Raw genomic sequence first — 26,106 nt, forward strand, 5'->3', positions numbered from 1 at the left:
GGTACAGAACTCACAAAGAAAATACTCCTTAGTGAAAAGTTCAGCCTCTCTTATGTTGGGTAAATATTTTAAATTAATCAGATTTTGTATAAATACTAAATTTTGTTGTTACATGACACCAACCACCTCAGAAATATTTAAGCTTACTAGCATTATTAAAAAATACTTTGATTTTAAAAAACCAATACATTTAACTAGTGCATGTTTTGTGAAATACAATGTATGTTAAAAATAAAAATTATGTCAATTATTTGCCTTCAAAGTCTAAAAGATTTTATTGAAACTTGATTCTATATTGGTACAACTAGCAGCCAGCTGCAAGTATCTACAAGATCCTTGTATTACATTCCACAAGACATATCTAATAATGAGAGGAGCCTGCTTTTTACAGAAAAAAGTTATTCCATCTCAAAGAATACCCAAAAGTGTTCTCTTTTCTGAGAATACTTGTTTTAAATGTGTTCTTCAGAGCTGCTCCTTCAACAATAACCACAAGATGTCAGCCTTGTAAAACAAAAACTCCATGCAGTAAAATAGGAAATTCTGGGATTTATGTTCTGAATCATGGGTTCTAACTATTATACATCCAAATCAATGCAGTTCAATGATTTTTTTTTTTTTTTTTAATACAGGCACTAAAGTTACTCAAAAAAAGATAAAAGGAAAATAGTAATAAAAGATGAAACATGAAATTCTCTCCTGAAGGATACAGATCAAGACCCTCCAGCCACTTGGTTTGAATTACAAAACACAAGAAAAACTTGTCAGACAGCAAGAGAAAAATTTATGATTCCAGCAGTGAAAATAAACTGCACAGAAGATACTATCAGTGTAGAAACTACAGAGAATATAGGTATAAACAAATCAAGAAACAGAACAGAGAAGAAAGTAGTCTCCCAGAGAGCTTAAGGAAAGTCTGGTATTTAGTAAGGGAAAACAATTATGCATCCAAGCCAGCTCAGCTGTGACAAAATTTAAAAAATAATAATTTAAATCTATGCAGGTTCAGTGAAAATCCAAGGAACAATGAAGCAAATTATAGCATCCTATGCCCTGTAGGAAAAAGTGAGAATCTGGTATGTACAGAAATGCTAGGTGAAAGGAAGGTACTAGCAGTGGAAGTCAGATTTTTACATTTATTTTGTGCTCAAAACTTCTAATTAAGTTTATAGCACCGTACCTGAAGGAATAGCCTAAAAAGCACTTCCAAAGATTTGTGACATTTCCCCTTTTTGTACTCAGCAATCTGACATTGCAAGGAATCCATGCACAAATAAAAAGGTAATATCCTTGCTGCAAATTCTATTCACAGCTTCTAGACAGAGATTAAGCCTTCAGGATCTTTTTGTGCACTGCAGTCCTGGAAGGTTTTAAAGGACTCTGTAATAAGTCTACACTATTTCCATTCAGTGACCATATTGCTAAAACACTTCCCTTCTGTGGGTGCACTGACTGCCTTTTAATGAACAACTCATTAATTATTAAGACAAGAAATGTATTAAATCTCATCATGACTGTGGAGTAATAGGTCTGACAGCTAATAGGAGTTAAAAAGTCATTTCCTTTGACATGCCAAAAGAAACAGCAATAAAACAGAACAGAGGCAGGAAGTCACGGGAAGAGGGCATATCAGCTAAGTAATCTGGAGGGATTTTAACATATCTGTTAAGAGAAGAATGGCAATTTCTATGCATAGCAAGCTAAGCCAATTGAGACTTGTAACAGAAGTGGTAAACGATAAAAACAAAAATCCACAAGCATTTAGCATAATTATAGTAAGTGAATTAAACATTTAGGATCTTAAATAATTTATCTTTTTCTCATTTATAAATGAGAAGCAATGATTTATGGTACGGAGAGTAAAAGTGCAGCACGTGCTTACAGTACATCCATTAGTCCACACAGACACCCTTGTACCATTACAACAAAGCAGTTCATCTTCCTTTTTCATTGAGAGGCTGATACAAGTAATACAACAAAAACCAGACAGTGGATACTTACTGCAAGAAACACTAACAATACAATTCAATGATGTGACATTAAAAGGAGTGGGGGAAGAAAATCAAATTACCTAGACACTAAACTAAGAAAAGCTTACCTTGCCAGCTGTCATTGCAAACACAGAGCTTCTCTCCTGTCAGGTCACAGTAGCCATGATCTGGACTCCCACAGTTGGCTTTACAATATGGAATATCACAGGCCTCTCCTTTCCAGTACTTGTCACACTCACAGTACACCCGGCTCGGTACAGACAGACTGGTTGTGCACTTGCCATGTTCTGAGCAGTTGTTAGGGCAAGAGTTAATTCTGGAAAAAAATAAATATGTAAGATAAGAGAAATGATGATCCATGAGCTGATGACAGTGGTTTCATCTGACAGTACTCCAGCAGTATTTGTAAAAGTATGTTTTACCCTGAAGAATTTCCATGTACTGATAAAACACAAGTTTAATGATGATTTTACAAGGCAAATGAGCTCAAAGGTGTTCATCCAGTCTTACATACAAAGTCTGTGATGCACTCAAGATCACAAATACCTTGCACTGCAACAAGTATTGACATTAAGCAGAAGGACAGGCCCTGCTGAAAAGAGATCACCACCTACTTTTCTCCTACATTCCAGTATAAGCACTCAGTCCCTTCAAATGTTTGTTATCTCTAGAAACAATCACACTGGAAGTAACTGAGATTGAACTCTCCACCACAGGCATACAATGAGACTTTTCCTGAGTAGCTTTGGTCCATGCCATAAACAGTATGCCTAACATCTGGGGAGAATAAAAGAGGGAAAAACAAGTAAGGAAAAATACAAGATGGCTAACATTCTGAAACTACTTACAGGCAGCACTTCATGCTTTGAATCCTTAATAAAAGAGCCACCTTAACTCTGCAGTCCAAGATGAAAAAACAGGAGAGCTTAGGCTGAAATAAGTCTGTGACTGCTACAGGAGTGAGCATTTCTGTGATACACCCCACCAAACACTGAGATCACAGGCAACTGGAATGCAAAATTAAGCAAAGTGATTCCAGAAATGCAGACAACTCCTTGGAGATTAGGGGAGATGCAGGCCATGGAAGTATGTGGGTCCAAGAGTTTCCATGAACTCAGGCAGTAAGTCCCTGATGAAGTCCAAATAGGATTTGAAACTTTTTTTGATGACTTACAGCAAAGGGTTGGGTTGAAACTCAGAATAAAGTGTTTCTAAAAGCCTCTAATGATAATACAGACCATTCCTTGTAGATGTGAGAGATGGATACTCTTCACAGTCTTCCTTGCTCTTACTGAATGAAGAAAGGACTGTTAAAAGTTAGCAAAGAATTGTTCAAGGCTGGCCTTTGACAAGATGTTGTGGTAAGACAGTCAGGAGACACATTTTTGTCTTCTAGAGACTCACATCTCAAAGGACTGATTCTGTTACCCTGCTAAAATAGGAAACTCCACATCTGACCTGCAAATCTCCTGAGGGTTTTGTCTGGTGTTATGGCATTAAATCCATTGATGGCATTAACAGTTGTATGCTACCTCTGTGAGGAACCTCTCCCCCAACCTCACAGGGAGAGTGTTCTGCAGGAAGGTGAACAGTTAAGTTTTTCCATAAGGAGATACTAGTTTGAAAGTAAACCATTTCTCACTCCAACTGGTTCATTAAGGATTCAAAGAAAATGAGAAGAATTGAATCAGTAGAATTGGAAGCCAAGTTGCCTGACTCCAAGGAACAGAAAATGTACTCAGACTGTTCTGGAGTAATTACAGTTGTTTGCTACTGGAATGGCACTTTAGTCACAGATTTTGTGTTTCTGTCTTCCCCAAAATAAAGGAATACAAGCAGTCCATCAAGATGAAGTTGAAAAATAAGGAAGAGGGTAACAGAAGCAGAGTGCAATAGACCAGTGACAGAAGCAAAGTTAATGCAGCCATAAAAAGTAATTGTAGGCACTTCTTTATCATAAAAACTGTTACAGTTGGTTCATTTAAAAAAAAATTTAAACTATCCATTGCAATAAAAGACACAGAAGAACAGAGTACATCGAATTTCATGAGTTATACATGTAACGGAATTAAACACTGGCAAGTTTTTTCATTTATTTTAAATCTACGAAAAAAATTAGGTAATGATATGTAGCATACACCACATTACCAAGTAATGAAAGAATGCACATACACTCATTTCTTAAGAATGCCAAGTCATATTGCCATTTGCTCCCAAGACAAATAAAAAAAGCATAATAAAAGTTTCAGGGATAACTGAAAAATTTATGTAATTACAATAGAAAGTCTGCCAGGTGATTGCAGTTTACTGATGTCAACTGACAAAAATTAAAAATACCCAGTCTTCTAGGCTGCCATTTCCAATGCAATGTATACAGTGAGGTTTCCCAAACCTTGAATAGCTATTTATTATCTGGTCAAAGGTGGGCAATCTGCTGCAAATTACAGCAATAATCTTCCCACAGACAATTTAACAAGTACTGTGCCAAGAGCAGAGCTATGGTCAGAAACACGAATTTTAAACTAATAAAGAATATGACAAAAATATTACATGTACTTCCACATAAGAAATGCAGTGCTGGCCACCACACCCCAATAACTGGTATTTCAGAATCTGAAGGGATTGAGAGAAAGAAACAAGCATATCTTCAACCATGGAAAAACTGTCACATGAAGAAACAGGTCCAAAAGGACCAAGCAATTCCCTCTTGAACCAAGGCATCCAATATGAAGAGATGTTGCATTGTGTCACATGCACATCCCAAATGAGACAGAAGTTGCAAACTGGTGCATATAAAAAGGAAAAGGCTCAGGTCTGCTGGATGCGTATTTAGAGACGCTGACACAGAACAGGAGGCTGGACAAAAGCAATCATGGTTATATCAGATTAGACTTTGCCATCAGAGAAACTGAAAGACAGGGCAGGTAAGATTTATGAAGGCAGAGTGCAGACTGAGATGGAAAATAGGAGGGGAAATACCCAAGAAGAAGAAAAGAAATTGAATTAAACAATTAAATTGTGTGACTGGCACAAAAATCCAAGTGGAATTGCCGGCAAGGTTTCAAAAGCCACAGTACATTCAGCAAGAAAAATCAAGCAACAGATGATCCTAGATGATTCCCTAGAGAAGGGAATTTATATGACAGAATATATAATCTCCCTTCTAGTCCATATGACAAGTATATGTGTTGGATAAACACTGGAGAGGATACATTCTAGTTCCATATGGCATAGGAAAAACATACTCTGGGAATGGCCATGTGACTTCACTCAAAAAAACCATACTCTAGGCGTTTTTTGCCCTAACTCACACCTTAATAATTTATTATAAGCCCAGGCCCCTGGTTTTAGACACTTATCACTAAGTATGATTCTTATGCTATGAAAAAAACAAAGGTAATTACTTAGTACAAAAATACTCACGAATAAAAAATGTTAAATCCCGTTAGGTTATAAGCAGCATCACTGAAAAAGTGCAGCAATGCATAGCCAGATGTAGTAACCACTTCAGGAACAGTTTCATTTCCACGCACTTCAGGGACTATCAGACCACTGGAAAAGAGAAGGAGAAACATGTTTTTAAGCAATCTTTGGCATAATTGGGGGGGAAAAAAAGGAAAAAGAGAGTTTAAAAAGATAACTCATAATTAAAGAACTTTTTTTTTAAAAACAAGTCATAAAATGTGTATAAAACTTGTCCATGTCTCTGCAAGGTCAGGCAGGGGTTTCCAGGAAAATGCCTGTGTATAAGCATTAACATTCCATGCAATGTCAGCAGTAAGTATCCAAATAATGGATTTATGCTATGATTATCTAACCAAAACTCCAATGTTTAGGAATGCATTCTAATAAAACTTTACATACAAGTTCCCACAATATTAAGATAAGAAAGCAAGCAGTTAACATATTAAAGCCTCTGTTACTTTTTTTCCCCCAATAACCAAAAATGTCCATACATGACTACTTGGATTGAAAGATTAATTAATACACTCACCTAAATACAGCTATTAAAGGTGCATATATTGAATCTCCATCGTATACATACATATGGTCCCAACTACACTCTGTGGCAAAGTGATTAAATCTTAATCTTAGTATCGCATTTGGGCTGAAAAAAAAGAACATTGATGTACAACATTATTTACAGAATTACTGAGCTCATAAGATAAAGAACTCACAGTAGAATTGATCATGCCAACATAACTGTATTAAAAGATTTTGAGTAGTAACTAAACATTTCAAAGTGTGAAATAACAAAAGCCAGGGCAAGAAAATGTTTCCCTTTATCTTAGGAAATTTTAAAATAACATATTCAGTCCAAGACTAATAATCCCTAAAGTTAATAAGATACTTAAAATCACCAGATTTTATCAGTGTTCAGAACCACAACTTTAGAGCAACTAAAATATCTCATATTAATACACTAGCTTTACTTTACAGTATCAGGACTATGAACTTTAAAGAATCTTTCAAGATAAAATCACCTATACATCCTCTTTCCAGTATTACACTAATTATTAAAAATAAAAATCTTAAAACACAAATCTGAAATTGCAACCAATATTAGTGCAAGTGCCTGCTTCCCCCCCTCTGCCCACAAGTGGGAAATGTCACCAGTTGTTAGCTGAGGTCCAAATGGATCTGTAAACTTTCTGAAAGGGGAATTTTTATATATCACAGAATTTTATATATATGATTATATATATATATTATCATTATATACATATATATATATACACATTCCATGAAATATAATGATTATTTTCTTTTAGTTCTCCTCACTACTGACAGGCTTGAGTGCAACTTGTCAGTTTGGAAAACGTGGGGTTTTGTGACAGATCCTTTGGAGAGAGCTCTTTGTTCATGTTTTAAGGCTGAATATTATACTCATATGTGACTTCCTTGTGTGCTGACATTTTGCACGGTGCTCCTGGGTTGCTTTACTCCTCCCCAGACTGTGCAGCACACTGATTCCTCCAGCTACCCTGGCTACTCTGCCATCTCCTGAGAACAGGAGGAATGGGGTGGGGAACAGCTTCAAAGCAGAGTTTGCCTGCAGTCCTGAGGCGTGTTTCCACTTTAGCACAGAGCAGTGCAGTGCAAATATTCCTGAGCTAGACTGAGTAAAAAGAGAAGTCTAGATAGGTCAGAAACATATTCAGGCTTGCCATGTAGATACCAAAGCTTCATTTTAAATGATTTTGCAAACTACCTGTATCTTCACTGTTGCTTTGCTAAAATTACTGTCTGCATATAAGCAGACCAAAGTTAGATCAGACACATCATTCCTGAACTGCAGCAATGGACCACGTAATTGAGATTATGACAACATGGAAATACAGAAGGAGTTAATTTTCTTCTAGAATGTTAGTAGAACTCTGAACTAGAGTCAGCAAAATCCTGACCCATACCCTGAGGGGAAAAAAAATCCCCCTGAAATGTAACCAATTTGTGCCATTAACACTTAGCCATACTAATTTATGTGTCTCATTATATCTTCAGGCATGTCTGTGTGTTTCTGTGCTGCATAAACTGAAAAATTAGCAACAGGCATGAGACATCTAAACTGTAGTCACAAAACTATTTTAAAATTAAGTACATGAGGAGATGTAGAATGCAAAGGAAAATACTTTATAGAAGCACTAGCTTTTGAGAAACACATAACTGAGTAAGCATTCTGTACTTGAGGCCATTCCTCATTTATCACTGATATGAGTTGAATAAGATAAGTCAGGTAATGAGTTAAAAAAAGAGATTCTGTAACTACTTTTGGAACTTCTACAAAGGTACTCAAATGTGCAACAAATTTATCACTGGGTTTTGAGGGCCTGCAGCACTGGCCAAATACCGATGTCAGCCTAATTTTTGCCAGCAATTTGAATAGGAATGGAATTCAGCCAACTCTAAGCAATCCTGAAAATCCTACTACCATTTTTTTTTAATTCCATATAATACTTAAACAAAACCAAAACAAACTAACAAAACACCAAACTGTTCATATTGTATCCTCATGCAGTCTCTATGTGGGTTATTTTGATCTCTAGAACACACAGTACCAAACCATTCAGAAAACTGAAGCTATAAAAATAGATACTTACTATCCTTCAATTAACCATGTGCATTTAGTTTTATATTTATAATTTATAGGTCCATCTGTTAAATATCCAGAAGGTTCTGTTAACCTATAAGAAAAAAAACAGTGCTGGAATAAACCAGAGACAACACAACAGAACATGAATCATTGACATGCCAGTAGAATCTTTCTGTTTGGAAAGAAAATTGGGAGTAGGGAAAACAGTCAAGTCTCTCTTTGCATTTCTCATCACACTGTTTGTGCTCATAAAAACTTGAATTCTGAGTATTCTATATCATTGATTTGCTTTCTTCCCCCAGGCATTCACTTGTATTTTTTCTAGTTCAGTAGCAAATAATTTAAATTATCCTTCACACAAAATGGATCCAAGCCAATGTAAGGGAGTTTTGTTTAAGAGCATTTTGGTTTGCTTTGCTTATTTGCTTTGCCATTGCCTTACAACTTACTTCTGAAATAAGACAACACCAGCCATGGGAAAACTCTCCTAGATCAAGACAAATTAAGATATAAATTTAAATAAGCATATCTGTCAGCCTCCTCCTCTGTTATTCCTAGTCAGTACCCTGTCTCTTCACAGTGGTCTCCAGTGACTACCCAGGAAGGAGTTTAAATCCCTACAGATTCTCCACACAGCATTACACCACCTTCAATGACTTGCAGCTCAGGGACACTTTCAGTCCACAGCTGTGCCTTTGGGTTCATGTTTTATACCACTCAAAATGTAATGATCTGTGTTTTATTTCCCTTCTTTCCCTCCTCTGCCCCTTTTCCAACCTGGGAAATCCTTTCTCCCTGCTTTTAATATATCTTTTGTATTCTCCTAGAGCCTGCTGAGATGCAACACAGATCAGCATATTGTATTCAAGATGCAAGTGAACCATGAATCTGCACAGTAGCAATATTATTTCCATTTTATTCTCTGTTCCAATTTAAGATTTTATTTGCTCTTTCAACAACTACTATTCTGACATTTGAAACAGAAGTAGCTGCTGTAACCTTTTTTTTGAGTGGTAATAGCTCAATATTCATCACATATAGAAATTCCTTTAATGTAGAAAGAGAACCTTTTTCATCCATTCATATATATTACTTTGTATTAATCTACGCAGTGATAAAACAGTAGATTAAATCCAATAATCTATTAACATAAAAGCTTTCTGAAAAAGCCTTGTATCTTCAGCACACTGTATCATCACTACTCCACTCCATTTTCTGCATCCTTTATGATTATGGTCAGGCCTTAACACACATCTCTGGTGGCCTTACTCCACTGGGGAAACAGACCATCCCACTCTTTAACAACAAATAATAACAAATATAAATACATCCTCAGAAACACTCGTTTCTTTCACTATATTGTTGAAAGAGAATCATTAAGAATAGGTATCACTGAATAAGAAAAGCTTTGTCTGGTTTTTGTGGGGGTTTTTTCATACATAAGATTCCAATCAAAATCATTTCAGTGCTGTCATATGATTTATATACAGAAGTAAAGTCTTATTTAGAATCCAGAGAAGATTTATTTTCCTGGAAGAAGTGTGAAATATTACAAGAACTTATTTGCAGTCATGACCATTGCCTTCTTAGTGGTTGTATAGTGGAATGGAGGTGACTTACAAGAGTTGTTTTTATTAGTTCAGCCCTTTGGGACTAGTAAAGCACAAACAATTTCCCTTGTCTCCTAGGCTGATAATTTTTTGGTAAGTAGTTCCTTTTGGAAGAGTAGATAGCCTTTGAAACAGCCATTTCACTTGTTGGGAAAAAAAGTAAATAAATAAGAGCACGACATTGCTTTGCAATAATGTTCATAGAAAATGGTAAGATAAGGGGTTATTCTATTTAAAATAAATAAATAGCAAGACAGATGGGAATTACTTTAAGTTTCTTGAGTCATACCAAGAACTTTTCTGTATTATTTTTCTTTCCAAGTGTTATCAAATACCAAATCCCATAACTAACAAAGATAAGCAGTACCACTTTCAGGTAACCCCTTGCCCAATCAAGGGCAATGTTCTCTTTCATATAAAGCCAGGTATTCATCAGCAGTTTTCCTCTGTGACTAACAGTGATTCCGTCAAATAACCACAATCCAGATGAGTCAACCTGGCTATGCACTCATTAGTCACAAAGGTGCCTGCACTGCACCCCACTCCTCGCTCACTCCTGAGAAAGCCTCAGTGATGAGAGGAAGCCAGAACAATTTGTGCAGCCTGCTCAGGCACCACAGGTTTGTCACACCTAGACTCCAAGCTTCTAAAGAGAACACGCAGGGGAGTAGCTGACGCTGTATATTGTCATTGAAATTGCACATTGGTTTTCATAAGCACAATAATATTTTTTCTAGTTGGCAGGGTTATAATCAAAGCCTAAAAAGAATTAGAGGGTGCATGGCAAGAGAACATTTCCCATCTTGTATAGATGAGAAATCTATACCGATTTCACATAAAACAGATCTACCAAATAACAGAAAGAAGTCGGGATGCTGCACATTTAAAGGCATTCTGAAGCACCAGTGACAGATCAGTCACTCACCAATTTATCAGTCAGCAATAGCTTCCACGAAAGATGTGTGACACTACAGGGTGTTTCATTCACCAGACAAATACACCAGAAATGCAAGGGCTAAAGCCAACACAGGGCAACCAAAATGTGCAACAAAGGGATAGCTACATTCACCTGGAATATTACCACTGCTGTAAAATAATGGCAAATATAACTGAGATAGAATATACAGTGGCAATGTTTATATTTACCACTGCAGAGACTTTAAACCAAGACTGATGCATTTCAGGAAAAGAGAAAAGTATGTTCTAGTTCAGTCAGAAATTATTGGTCCAATATGAAGGAGTAGTCAGATTAAATCTATGCCCTGCAATACATAAGACGTCAGAGCAGTTTATTAAAATGGCCTTCCCTGCTGTAATATTTACAGATCTGTGAAAAAGCTGTCTTGTCATCTCCTGTATCTTCCTGCAAAAAATAATACCACCAAATCTTCCAGAGAGGGGCACTAATTTAAACCAGGAAAGTCACTGGCTATTTTCTGTCATCAGCAGAACATGAAGATCTACAAAACTGCTGGTAGATGGACAGAGGTCTGATTTATAATACCGGTGCTTTAGGAAAAACAAAGCATAAGGTACAGTCCTAATATTACAAATATTCACTATGAAACAAAGAGTTATGAAGAAATTAATTTATGTGTATATTACTTAGTGCTACGCTTCTACTGATAATTTTAACAAAATGTTGGATTACTTTGCAATTCCTACTTCAGATGTATCTGAATATACAATATAGAGCATATTTTGCTTTATGGATCAATCTCAATATCAGTATTGGTGTGTCAGTCAAGAGCTCTTCTCTCCATTGCTGAAAAATTTTGCTCCATCTCCTTTGCATCTTTAATGAAAATACGTTTTATTAAAAAGAAATAAAAATCAATAACTGTGCTTCAAAGTTATAAGATGAAGTTCTTCATAAATAGATGTACTGGCAACCTTTCTAGTTGAGACCTTGTGCTTAACATTTATACCAGACAAAGAGACTGCACAGATCTGAGATCAGCTGAATATATTAATAAAGATGGAAAAAAAATTCAGACCACCTGGCAGCACAAGCCTGAGTCAGTGAGGAAGAAATGCAGAAGTGATCAAGAGGCCATTTCTCATACCAAAATATTAAGTGACAGACTAAGAAGGTTTTCCAGTATTTTTTTCAAAGGAATATCTGAAAAACAGTATGTTCTGAAAAACCCACAAAGCCAGATTTTTCTTTTCCAGGCATAAAGCATTGACTAGCACCTGATAAAAATCCAAAGAATTTGCATTTGATTTTCCTGTATTTTTACATTTATTGTATAACTTGCTGTTGGTTATTTTTTTTTCACAGCACATATGAAAACAGGGTATACTGAACATACTGTAGCTCTAATTTTTCTTCAATGACTAATCAAGAGGAATAAATATTTAATACATTAAAAAAATATTTGCATATGCCAATCACACTCCTCTACTTGTTACATACTGCTTTGCACTAATAGAAGAAGGTATATTTAGAAAGACAGTAAGGACATTCACTACTACTTCTCACATGACAAGTAATCACAGGCCTGCTCTTAAATAGGTTTCAGTTTACTCATTGACAAAGTAGCAGTTTCTGTTGCAAAGTGTCCCTAGTGATTAATTCGGTTCATCCTGAGTTCATCCTTCTAAATTATTTCAAACAAAACCATGCTCCAAAACTCACAGAAAAGTAAAATCAAAATTAGAATGCATAAACAATTTTTCCCCATAAGGATATATCCTGTATTTCAAGAAGCTTAACACTTGTGATTAAAAAAAACTAAATTAGCTGGGATATAAATCTGGTGTAAAACATCAATTTAAGGTTTATTCTGGCAGGTGTTCTGTTTCTGAAAAAGGCTGTTATTCTACAGCCCATTTTTGTAATAGTCCCCAAAACAACTGAAAGGATGCTATAGAAGTTATTTCCAAAGTCCAAACTTATACGGCATCTTCCTTATGCAATGTATTTTCCCTTACATAAAAGAAATCTGTTCCCTTGCTTAGGCTGCACAACATTACATAAGCTCACAGAACATAGACAGGACAGGTTGTTTAGAATAGGATATCTGAATGCGTGACTCTGAGGGATTCTACAAAGTGACTTGAAATAAGAAAGTGTGGGCACAGTCTTACAAAGAGCTGGTAAACAGACCAGATGCAAAAGATAAAACTAGTATTACAATATTAAACGTAATATTTATTCTATTTAAAATTAAAATGTGAAAATATGCATTAACTACTCAAGAATTTTCTTCTACCTCCTCACAAGGTGGTACCTGATTTTTTTTTAACCAAAAACCTCTTAAACTGCCATTTCAGTTACAACATGCCCTAACACCTCTCCAAACCATACTGAAATTTTGTCCGTTATTTGTCTGATCTTATCTTAATAATTCCAATGACAAAAGTCTACAATCTTCTTAGGCAACCTATTTTAGTACTGACCTATTATTAGAAAGTATTTCTAAATGTCTAATTCATCTTTCTTTCCTTACTTAAACATATTTCCTCTAGGCAGACCTGGAAATCAGGTAATATTCTTCCCCTTTCAGCTCACCTTTTACAACCATCTACCTTCAGCCTTTTCTTCTCTGAATAAAGCAATTTAATCTCGCATTCCTCACGAGTCATTTTCTAGACTTCCTTCCTCTAGAGGTTTTCCAAGTCATCTGCATCTCAAAATGGTGCCTACTTCTCCAGCTGTAGCCTGACCAGCATAGCAACCAGAGAATTATTTAATAAACATAATATGGCCAGTTCTCCTGAATGTAAGTAGCAGAAAAACTGCTTTTATGCTGATTTGTGTACAACCTGTAATTCCCCAAGATTGCCAACTTCCTCCACAGGAGGAACTAAATGGTATTACTCTAGTTCATCTTACTGAGGTTAATCATGCCTGCTCAAGTGTAGAAATTCAAATCCAATTCTGCCAGTATCAGGCAGTATTATATGGGATCAATGCAGCTCACATCAGCTGGAAATTGCTGCATGGAAAATTTCATTTATAACCACTTGTGCAGTAGGAAAACCTTTTTTTCTTTCTCTGATATAAACAGTCACTTAAAAGATAGTAACTTCTGGCCACAATGCTTAGTGAGGAACCCTACTTAAACAGCAATGAACCCCACAAGAAAAGAAAAAATTCTATTTGTGTATCTTTATGATAAAGGTCTTCAAAAAAACTCCTGCATGTTTCATAACAGCCCTTTTTCTATTACTCAACTACGTCAACAGTTTCTGAATATTCATATTCATTATTCATGCACCTTAAAAAGCACTAACATAAAGGCAGTACTAGCAAAAATTAAAACTCCAGTGCACCCATGATCTTCATCATTACAGTTGCTTTAATTTTGTATACTATAATGCAAGTCATTCAAGCAATTACAACACGGCACCATTTTTTGTGTTGGTTAAAATTAAGCAGTTGTCAGACACCAGCACTGTGAATTAGAGGCACTGCAACAAAGTTTTCCTCCTCATGGTTCTAAATATTAAATCCAAAGAAAAGTACTGACACATAAAGAAAAGAGCTTTCTACTTTTTCTTCATGTAAAGAAATTTTCCCCTTAGGTTTCCAGTAACAATACGTGTCAAAATGATCCATTTCAAGTTTTTTTGACAAAATTATTCACAGAATTATAGGTGAATAAAGTCCAAGAGATAAGGTGAATAACAGGCACAGAAATCTCTCCCACTGCACAAATGATTGGAGTATTTTCATTTAAACGCTTGATACATGAAGGGAGAAAATAACCCTACTGAAAGTATAGCTGCATAGAATGGATCTTGAAAAAAGCCATCCTGACTTTTGTCTTCAGATTTTTCTTCAGATTACACGCATATATATTCCCTAAAATATGTGAGTGTAAGCCAAAGTATCTAAAAAACCAATCCAAATGCTGATTGTCCTGAATCTAAGCAAAGAAATACACCACTACTAAGCACCGTATCACCCCAAATATTCAGAAGTTATCAACAACCAAGAAAGCTTTTATGGTATCTAGTTCTACACAGATAGATTTACATGTAATATTTATGAAAACTTCCTATAAAATTGAGTGGAGTTGAATCAGTCTACAGAGTTCAACAGCAAACTCCATATTTTCTACAGAACTGCTACACCAATTAACAGTTCAAATCTTGCCAATATTTTCCAGGTGGCAGTGGTCCTCCATCTCAACTTGGAGATCAGTGCCTTTTAAAAGATACTGCAAATAGCACGGCATCCTCCACTGACCTGGAAAAAACTTAGTGAAAAGAAATGAAGTGAAAGAAATGTAGTTTCGCCTCTCTTATCTGGAATACTACAGACATTTCTTATTTCCTATTTTAATATCATGGTTCAACAAAGTCATATGAGACAGGCATATACTCTATAAGAAATGCTCAGGCTAGTTCATAGATGTCATCCAAAATTCTGTCTATAAATAGGTCTGCCACCATGCTTAAAATTAAGAACTGATAGAAAATCAAGTTGGCATTTGATACAAACACAAGACATGATATAATACCCTGTATCACCATCCCATCCAAGTATGGCTGCAAATGCTACTCCACATATAATATCCCAAAGGTCAAAAAGGTATATAAAAATCATTCCTGTTTTGAGTAAGAGGCAGATCATCTACCCAATGCACTGACTGAACTTCTTGTACTCACAGTTTCACATCTTGGTTACTCATTTGCTCAAAAAAAGAGCAAGGTTTGAAATATTCAAAGTTCTGACAATTCAGTCTTGATTCAGAAGAATATTAACAGTAATACCAAAGTTTTCTCAAGTATGCAGATAGTTACTATTAGAAGCAAATAGGAATCATAAAAGAATCTGCCAGGAAGCAAGGAGACACCCCATTGCTCTAACATTTTACAATGTTTGCTTCAGCCAAGAGTTATTTTTATGGCCAAATGTTGCCAAGATAATGAAGCAATTAATTAAAAAAAAAAAACCAAGAACACATTCCACCAGACTGAAGTGGTTCTATTACTTACTTTTTCCTACCAGATTAACACTGTTATTATTTAATTTAGAAAAGTTCTGTACCTTCATAGATTATGTTGCTTTAAGATCACCCTTATGTTGCTTTAAGATCACTCGGAGTAACACATTATCCTTATATTATTCCCTGTGTTGAAAACAAACAAAAAAAAGTTATAGTTTTGGTTTCTTTAACAGCAAGAGCTCTTTTTTCTAGGATTTATTTTCCACAAGGCAGCCTCCATTTCCAAAAGTAACATGGTTAAGTGTATGTTCTGGCATTATTTTGTTAACATGTCAAAGCTCTGTCAGGGTACACTTCATCCCATCTTCCAGATCACCACTTGTTAGGACCAATATTGATCCCAGGTGGATCCCACTTGCAACAGGAGCTGTTGACACATGACCAGGCAGACAGCTCCCCACCCACTGCACAGATCCCTTGTCTAGACCCCAACACATCCATGTCTGTACCAGGAGGGTGTGGGAAACCATATCAAAAGCCTTGGAGAAATTCAGGTAGACAATGTCTCAGCCCACATCATCAATAAAGTTACTTAGTCGCAGAAGGCAATCAGGTTTGTCAAGCACATTTTGCCCTTGGTGACTCTCTGCTGACTTGTCCCACTCATGTGTTTCATCTGACTTGTAATAGTCCCCAGGAGAATTCATTCCATAACTTTCCCAGAGACAAAAGTAAGACTGATGGGCCTAATAATTTCCTGGACCTTCCTTTTAGTCCTTTTTGTAGATAGAGTTGTCATGAGCTTTCTTCCAGTCTTCTGAAATCCAGTCCCTCAATCTCCACGACTTCTCAAAGATTATGGAGAGCAGCCTCACAACAGGAGCCAGCTCTCTGAACACCCTCAGATGGATTTTCTCAGGGCTCATTCATTAGTAGGGGTCAAGCTCCCGTAATAGCTCCCAATATTCCAAGCTCCCAGTAGTTCCCAACTATCCAAGACCAACTCCTCCACTGACGACGGGTCTGTGTTTACATCAACCTGTAGCTTTGTTCCCAGGGCTGGGGGCCCAACAGTGCCAGTACAGACAGATGTGAACCAAGTGTTGAGAACCTCTGTCTTTCCACATCGTTGGTGACTAATTCACCTCTCCTGCTTAACAGGCAATGTTGTGTTTTGTTCCTGCTTGTTTCCATACCTGAAGAACACTCTTCTTGTAGTTTTCGATACCTCTGGCCAATTTCAATTTAAGCTGAGCTTCTGCTTTTCTGACTGCATTTCTGAACACCCTGGAAATGCCCTTGTAGTCCTCACCATGTGTTTGTCTGCTTTTCCATCTCTGGTACAGTTCTCTTTTCAGCAGACTCAGAAGCTCACAGCTAAGTCAAGGGGGTCTCTTGCTCCACCTACTTCCCTTACCTTTAAATACGATTCAATCTCAGTAGTTTCTATGTTAAAGTAAGATTAGCTACAGGTTTTGATAGAATCACAGGATTAACATGAGTGAAGGATAAAGTTATTTAGGAATTTTTATGCATTTGTGTATGTACTTTATACATATGTAAATATATTTATATACTGAGCCATATATATGTATTTTATAAGACTTCTATAATTAATCAAACATGCTACAGTATTTTAAGATGTGGAGCAAAAAGCACATTGGCAAGGCAGGCTGAGGTACTTGGCAACAAGGTAATGCACTGTGCCAATTTTTCACTGTACATCACCATAAATCTCATTTTCACTTGTGACCTAGTTCAGGGTTTTAACTTAAGCTTCCTGAGGTAACAGGCAAATGCTCTAAATCCAGTGTGTCACCAACTCCTAAATTTCTCCTTGACTATTTAAATCAAGTATCTATGCTCACCAAGAGGCACCTGTTTCTGCCTTCCAGTCATTTAATATCTAACCATCAGATTCCATGTCTGTTACGGACAAAATTCTCATGGCAGGAAACTACCTCATACCAGAAGGCTGCAAGCACCAGGTCACAAAAGCTATATTAGTTTTGAAAACACAAAAATGCAGTAAAATTTGACACACACACACTTTCCAAAGGAAAAAAAGTATAATTTTCTCTTAGCATCCCACCCTAGGACAACCATAGCAGATTTTTTTTTTATTTTATATTATTTATTATTTGTTTGGTTTTCAAGACTTTAAAAAATTCATTTATATATATAAAATTATATTTTTAATATTTATATATATATTTAAAAAAACCAGCAACTCCTTCTTCCTCTCTCTCCCCCTTCCCATCAGCACACATGCAGCTTCATAAGAGGTTCCCAGTCTCCCAACAGAGTCTCAGCACAAATGTTGAGATAAGAAGAGACGTAAGTTCTTTCAGAAATTTAATTGATTAATAAATTCAAAGAGCTGGTTACTGAGTAGATTTCAAGTATTGTCTTTCAGATAATTATATAGATAATCACTTACTTCCAACTTCTCTGGCTGTACCAATTATCAGGACATTACACAAAGGCCATCCCTCTGTTTGCAGTAAAGAAATGGAATAATGGCATTCATGTCTCTAGGGTACTACAAAGCATTTTTGTTTGGGGAAATTAAAGATTCTTACCAGTAATAAAAGAGCATCATTTCAGAACACATTTTACTCATATGGCAGGTGTCATTTCACTCATATTTTCTGCTTGACTTTATAATTTATGGGTATGTCACAACACTGTTAGCAACTTCCAACACTCCCTCTAGAAGTGGATGAAGAGGTATAAGAAAGAGACACTATGATATTTTGAGTGTTAACCATGACAGCTGCAAGTTTCCCAGAACGAATGATTTAATATGTTGGTAGAGGGGTTTGGGCGTGTTTTTGTTTGCAGGGGTGTTTTTTTTGTTTTGGGGTTTCTGGGGAGCAGTGGGAGGATATCTCTAGCCTGTAATTTGTTCTGTATTTAAATATAAAACCAGAATAAAAGAAATACTGATGCCAAGTTTAAAACGACAAACAAAAGTTTTTAGGAATTTTAGTGAAATTTAGGAAGGGGGAACAAGAACACATGAAAATTATCCTGGGACTGTTGTCCCTCCCCCCCCCACCAGGAGAATACAGGTATGGGGAACATTGCTTGGAATGCCCCACTTTAACAGAATATAACAGCAAAACACACACCTACAAGCCCAGAACCCTCATGGGCCTGTTCATGCTATCCTTACAGGGATAGAGCAAGGCATGTGGGGGACACAGCCAGCCTGCCTGGTCAGTGAGAGGCTACAGAAAGTGTAGAACTATCACTGATGAGCAGGAATTCTTATGATTGCTCCCAGGATAACAGGCTCTCAGAGGCTGACGATCTAACTTCTGTTAGGGGAAGTTCTCAAAGCTGCTGCTGATCTATTCCCACTCAGGTCAAACACAAAGCAGAATGGATTAGAAACAAGGGCCCACTCTTCATCAAGACAGTATAAACAGAAATTACACCTGTACAGAGACAGGAGCTACTGGTACACAGCTTAGTGTTCAAAAGCCAGTAGGATTCGACAAAGCCATATGCTGAATTCTAAAGACAGTAAATTAGGCTGTTGGAAACAAATAGAGGAAAAGAAACAAGAAGGCAAGTAATCACTCTGAAATAGGGGCAGGAAAAAGCAGGGACCCTAAGGCTTAGAGAAAAAGTGATGATTCAGGTAGTAAAATGCACTAGAGCAGAGAATTGTTACAACACAGCTGCACGGTCAGGGAGAATGAGAAGAGTGGGCTGGTGCTGCCCCTTCTCAGATTCCATGAATCATATGCCAAAGGAGCATGAGCAGCACACCCTCCATGGGCCACGCTGTGGGACAGGCATTCCCAGCTCTTGGCAACTATGGACAGATACAGAAGCATTCAAATAGATACTTCTGTTATTTAATATGCCAGTTTACAAACATGCCATCAAGTATTCCTGTCAGCATTTCACTGCTTCAACTATAATTTAGTTATTTTTTGGAATGCAGCAAACTAGAAATCTAAATGGCTCTGGTCACCTCACTCAACAAGCCATCTAACAGTCAATGCAGAATAAATTTCCTGGCAATGGTGGAATTCCTACCAAAGGGCCTTTCAAAGATACAACAAATATAGAGTAATTATTGCTTTATTTGATTGGCTTAAACAAAACTGGAAAACATAGCAAATTCAGAAAGTGCACTGGTTTGCATACAGAAGACAGACATCTGAAAGGATATTATTCAGCTGAAGGAAGATTATTACTGCAAGGATGCCAATTAAAACTAATCCTGTTTAAATAAAATTTACTTTCCTTGTCTACATGACTTTACCTGCTCTACTGGATGGTTCCTTGAGTACCTTTCCAGTCCGCTATACCAAGTAACAGGCATGCACTGACATAAGCAGAACCTTCTATATCATCAATAATTCAATCATAAACACTTTTGCTTGGTTTTTTTTTTTTAATTGTGAGCAAAGAGAATTTATTTTTAAATGTTTTGGATGGTTGGTTTTGCTTTTCAGAAAGTTTCACTACAGGTAAAAATAAGCGAGTAGATATGAAAACTAACAAAACCAATTCTCCTTCTGCCTAGAAAACCACAGAAACGGCAATACATTTATAATTTTTATTGGAGAAAACGCATTAAATACTCCTTGAAAGACTCTAAATTATTGACATGGTCTGAGAACAGCATTCATCAAGAATTTCAAAAGTGGTTTAGAATCCAAATCAAAAGAAACCCCTCACAATAACAAAAGTATTAATATGACTTTTACTCAGGTCTTGATTTGTGGACTAGAATTTGGCATTTGTGCTACTGTCTCAGATAACTTACAGCTCTGAAGTTTCCATCAATGGTAGATGATCAAAACTGATTCTATGCTTATCAGTGATAAAATAATTTCTCTTGTAAAGAAAATGTTTTCAAAGATAAATTCCTGCAACATTAACAGCTTAATACCAGCAACAAGTCACAGGAAACAAATTTCCTTAAGCTTTCAGTTGACCTTAAAGGCTTTCAACACTTTTGCAATATATAAACAGTCTTCTTTCAACTTGTGACTTTTTCTAGACCAAGATCTTGCCAGAATCAAAGATGTTAGAAATCAAAACAAGTGCAAGACAAAAGAACATTCCCTCCTGTTTCAGGAAAATATCTGCATTACCTAAGACCACAGTTGAACCTCAATTTCTAATAGAGTTTCTGGTTGTTGCTACTCTTTTGTTAGATCTTATCCTACATAAGCATCTGTTCAGCAATGCTTAAAAGCAGAAGAGATTAAGAGCTGGGGGAGAAGGGGGGAAGTTTCAAGAGCAGAAAGGCTAATATTCCAGTATACTCAGCTGTAAAATGAATCAAAGCTGTTTTCAGGACATACTTCTAGATACGTCTCTAAACATTCACCCCACAGTCAAAACAAACTTTTTTTTTGGCCTTTGATTAGTCACCAGAAGGTGCTCTTAAATCATTAATCTGAGCTTCAATCACTCCTGACCTCCGTTCTCTGAGGACAGCATTGTGCACAGGCTCTTAGTAGGTCATAAACTGGAACCTAGTCCAGTTAAAGCAAAATTCAAACTAATTCTAGCATGGTTAGCTTTTCAGTAAGGAAGCTGAGGGTTATCACCAGCCTTAAGAGATCCAAAGGGCTTGATGAATCATCCCCAAAACAAGCTTTTATTTAAAACTGCAAAAAACTAAAACACACCTCTATGGATGTATGCTCTCAAAAAGAAAAAAAATCACAGAAATTCCAAAGAGAAGAGAATTACATATTTTACAGCATCTCAAACTAGACAATTAGGAAGCTTCATTCATTGCTTTAGGAGAAAAAATATTAAGATTTAGGATTTACAAATACAGCTGTTTTGATAAATTATTTAGACAAAGAGTTGAAAGGGAAAAACATGTTCATCCAAACATGTGGTACCTTAGTTTCAGTGATTAAATAAATTAAGGCAAATAAAGCACAAACCATATACTTGTGGGAAGAGTTTTATTTTGATCTGTGAATTGGCTCATTTTTGTCAGCTGTTCATAAAATCCACAGCTGCATTTATACTTTAGCATATGTGTTCCCCCCCAAAATAGGTGCCAGATACGGATCAGGATGTATGAAACACCAGCAGCCATAGAGGCAGAACAAGGCATAATCTTGTACAGATGTTATTTTGCACCACCTCTGCCTCCCAGCTAACCAAAACTGAAGCAGAGCCCCTTTCCCCTTGAGTTTTCTTGTCCAAAATGGAAGCCAGGCACAAGCTGTAATGTGAACACACTGACCTGGCCAGCTACAAGTGGGCAGCACAGAGGAGGCTTTGCCCTCCCATCAGCGAGCACTCAACCAGCTCGTAGAGCTTGGAGTCACATGCAGAGTGACAATCAGCAGGATCCATCTCCTGACCAAGGGAGACACACTAGGGTCATTTTTGTCTGACTTTCTCACCCTTAAAAAACTATCCTAATAAAATAGCTACTTCTTAAACACCAACTCTCAAAGTTATCTGAATATACAAGACTGAGATGGCTTCTTCAGCCTGAGATTGGTAATTGCCAGCCTAATGTCTGCTTTTGCATTTAGTTAGAAAATAAGCTAAATCTTTGCTTACAAAATCACTAGGAATACAAATTTTTAATCCCTTTACATTTTAAAATGCTTTTTCTTGAATTAGCCTAAGGATCTGAGTGTTCCAATTCACAGAAGTTCTTAGGCTGCAAATCCATTTACTAAAGACAGGATTATAGAGCACATGTGTATCATTTTACATATTATACTTTTAGGGAATTTAAACTGACAGGGCTGCCTTAAAAAGCTTTCAGTTGATAAGTGAGCTTTAAGGAAGTATTTACTCATATTTCTTGACTTTCAGTACATACCCTGTACTATCACAAAAACTTGAAGGGATCTAAAAATTTTACTAAGCATAAAAATGGACATAGCCCTTGTCTAAGTTGCCACGGTGTAAATCTGCAAGACTTGCCTGTCGTGTACAACAGGGATATAGGATTAGGTCTTACAGGCAAGAGAGGGCAAAGCCCAGCTTCAGAAGATTGTTGGAAGACTTTCAACATTCTCAAGCTATAGTTCCAGATATTCTTCTCATTAGTGTTTTTACCACTCATTAGAGAAGAGTAGGATAAACACATAACTAACTTTGCACATGCCAGGAGAGTAAAGAAGGATCCTTTAGGTAACAGCTGGGGAAACTGGAGAAAATTAAGCTGAATGACTTGTCCCTTAAGTGGGTAGCTAAACATTTAAGAGAAAAAGCGTCAATCTCCAGAAGTAATTTAAGCTACTAAGCAGACAATATATGCCTGGGGAGGGGAGGAAACATGCCTTTGGTAAGCTTTCCAAGTAATTTCTATAGATTAGTAGTTTCCCATATTTTACCTCTTTTTTTTTTTTTTTTTGTATTTTGCACAGCCATTCAGATCTGTGCTACTCATCTGTTTCTGGATTCCCTCAGCATCACACTGCATAAAATATTGATACATTTGCTGCATGCACTAGATAAGGCAACATCCCAAATGAGGTCAGTGACATCCACCTGCTTCAAAACAGGAAAGAACCCTCTTTAATGTCTTGACACAAGCAAATACTGGGACATATGAATAAGTCATATGGAAGCTCAAAGTCGCCACCTGCTATTCTATGAGAAAACAGGATGGCTACATATTGTTAGGTCTAAGGTTACCTTGCATAAGTGTCTGCATAAAAAGAATTTAACAGTTTTAAGCAGTCCCTGATGATAAACCAGACCAGAAGGCACAGCTATGTTTCTTATGAATAAGGTTGAATAGAGCTGTATTCCACTCATTGATTTTAAAATAAAAATTATTCATTAACTGAGTCAGTCGGTGAGGTATGTTAATCACTCATCAGGGAGCCATCTCCTCAGCATTCACACAAAGGATGCATCTTGAAGGCTTTTTTTACAAAGAATATCTGAATGATTCGTTTTTCCTATGTCTCCATGCAGATTTTTGCTTCTTGAACTGTGTACTTATACAAAAATTAAAAAATAATTTTTTAGCCTTAAAGGTGCAAAATTTGGATTAATTTACAGGGAAAACAGTATACTAAGACTATCATAATGACATCTCAGAGAGTTTCAAGAAATGCTGAATGTCCTAGTGAATTGTTAGAGATTTAGGGTCCCAGAACCTTTTAAAAATGTTTGATTACCTCAGGAGGTGAATGAACAAGATTATTTAAAGAAATAAAACAGACTGAGTTGGAAGAATGTATTTTAAAATCAGCAGCAAGAGACAGTTTGCAGACAAGCAATCAAGTTGAGAATGACAGCTAAAAAGGATAAAGAGTAGTTGTTTCAAAGGTTTTTCTACTCCTTAGTAAGGAAAATAAACCAACTAGATACTGGAGCAGCAGTTACAGTAGTTGAGAGTCCCAAGTCAAGAAAGACCTGTACCATCAAAGTCAACAGAGAAAAAACATTCAAGAAACCACACAGCAATGAAGGCAGAATAACATAAAAAACCCACTCTGAAGGAGACTTCTTTTCAAAGAGCAACAGCGTCAAAGACGGATTAAATAAAAAGTCCATCTTAATAGAAGATGAATGCTATAATTTAGGTCAATACTGAATGGCCCAGTTGCAGCCCTGTTGCACAGATAGAGGCCAACAAGTTCCCATCTTCAAAATTTGCAGGGATCAACATGGAAAGAGGTGCCAACGACAGCATCTAGTGCCTGTTAACTCACACAACCACGTCTGCATTTGCTTTTCTCATATCAAAAACAAAGCCTGCCTAAAAAATGTTAAGATCAAAATAATTATAAAATGAACTCAACTACACAGTGAGGTTACAGAAATCTTCAAGTATGACCTGTTTGGGGCTGTGACATGCAGGTTGTGTCACAGATCACTTACAGGCTGCAAAGCTTCGCAGGTGCTGTTGATCCCAAGTTAATATGGCAATATTTAACCAGGATACTGTGCATTCTCTACACAACTCTGGTATTGCCAGCTGGGAATTTGGCATGGGAAGTTTGTTGGAAACAAAAATATTACACAACCAGACAAATGATCAGAAAGGAAAGTCACTCTGCTTAATTAAAGCAACAAGGTACAGTCAGCCCAGCCCTCTCATCTCAGTAAAAAGATGGACATTCCTGGTAATATTTCAATAAATTGATCATGGAGGGATAACTTTATCTACAGAGATTTGATGAGAATTAATCCAGCTGTTTTCAGATAGTGCTCTATTCAAAAAGTTGTCAAGACTCAAAATTTTAGGTTCCCAGTGGACAGCCAGCTCCTGTACTTATTTCACACTTACCAGGAGCAGCTCTTCCCTAATTCAGGCGCCCAGTAGGATCAGACAATTTTCACTGAGACAAACAACATAAAAACATAATATCCTAGTCTTCTCTGTATTATTTTGGGTTTTCCCTTTTAAAAATGAGATAAAGCTATCAGAATGACAGACATCTTAGGACTCATAGTGACAATGCTGGTGAACCAAACACACAAGTCATCATCATCACCCAGAAAGCTGCCTGCTATGCACAGCTCTAAGTAACACACAACTTACCCAGTCTCACAAAAACAACAAAAAAAATAGCCACAAACTACTACTAACCCACTAATTTTAACATCATGGTTAATAAGCATGCAAAATACATCAACAGCAAACTTTAAAAACTCTGCAAAGCTGATTTATTTTCTCCTTCCAAGTGTGGGTGAAGGGTTCTTTCTGCAGTAATAAGTTCTATCTCTGTGCTTTTGACAAGAAATAAAGACTGAAACCAACAGAAAAACACAAAAGAAGTGATAAGTTAGTTTGTATTTCAGCTGTACACTGATATTAAAACCTCCATTTTCTTTGGATTATGGAGCATATTGGTTTGTTTGGTTTTTTAAATTACTTGTGAGTAAACACATGTTGGGGTTTTAGTTTAGTCTTAGGTTTTCCTGTTAAAGGAATTTTCTCCCATATGCATGTTGCTAGGGGACAAATAGCTGTACTTAAGAAAGACAAAAAGGGGAGTGGGGCGGGCCTGGCTACTCTTTTGTCTACACCTGGGTGTGGGGACAGTTCGCTCTGAGCGTCCGGAGAGAGAAGCTGCAGAGAAAGGAGCTGCTGCTGCTTTCTTTTTGGCCGTTCTTTCTTCCTGCTGGAAGCAACGCCGGGACCCCAAAAGCCGCTTTTCCCTGCCCTGCTGGAGACCGAGCTGTGGCTGTCCTGCTCCGCTGCTGCTTCGAGCTTTCGCTACGCTGTAGCCCTGCTCGCCCTGCCTGCCTGGGCCTCCGTGGTTTTTTCCCATCTGGATACATCTCGTCTGCCACCCGGGATTTGCGTTCGTCCCTGCCATTCCAGCCTGCTGTTCCTGAGAGTCCGGGATCAGCTGCCCAGCGGTTTGTGAAGCCTTTGTTCCATCCTTCCCGGGATCCCAGGGCACCGGTGCCGCGGGTTTCCCGAGCTCGCTCCGGAGCGCCCCCTGCAGCCGCGGGGGAACCATCGCACCTGCCCTGCTCACCGGGAGCCGCCAGCGCCCCTGCCGGCTGCGAGCGGAACTGCACCCGAGGGG

At 37.2% G+C, this 26,106-nt stretch overlaps 1 protein-coding gene across 5 annotated transcripts in view; it reads right to left on the reverse strand.

Moving 5' to 3' along the window:
* The window catches only part of ATRNL1 (attractin like 1), a 448,295-nt gene that overhangs the window by 393,472 nt on the left and 28,717 nt on the right, over window positions 1–26,106 (reverse strand). For all 5 annotated transcript variants that reach the window (XR_007205109.1, XM_048310902.1, XM_048310901.1 and 2 more), the window contains exons 2-5: window positions 8,090–8,173; window positions 5,986–6,099; window positions 5,415–5,543; window positions 2,099–2,307 (exon numbers count right to left, since the gene is read on the reverse strand). Coding sequence is in view for 4 of the 5 variants with exons in the window: in XM_048310902.1 (XP_048166859.1) it covers window positions 2,099–2,307; window positions 5,415–5,543; window positions 5,986–6,099; window positions 8,090–8,173 (536 nt within the window). In the remaining variant the exon portion in view is untranslated. The remainder of the gene's footprint in view (window positions 1–2,098; window positions 2,308–5,414; window positions 5,544–5,985; window positions 6,100–8,089; window positions 8,174–26,106) is intronic.

This window comes from Corvus hawaiiensis, chromosome 8 (genome assembly GCF_020740725.1).
Source record: "Corvus hawaiiensis isolate bCorHaw1 chromosome 8, bCorHaw1.pri.cur, whole genome shotgun sequence".
Taxonomy (NCBI): domain Eukaryota; kingdom Metazoa; phylum Chordata; class Aves; order Passeriformes; family Corvidae; genus Corvus; species Corvus hawaiiensis.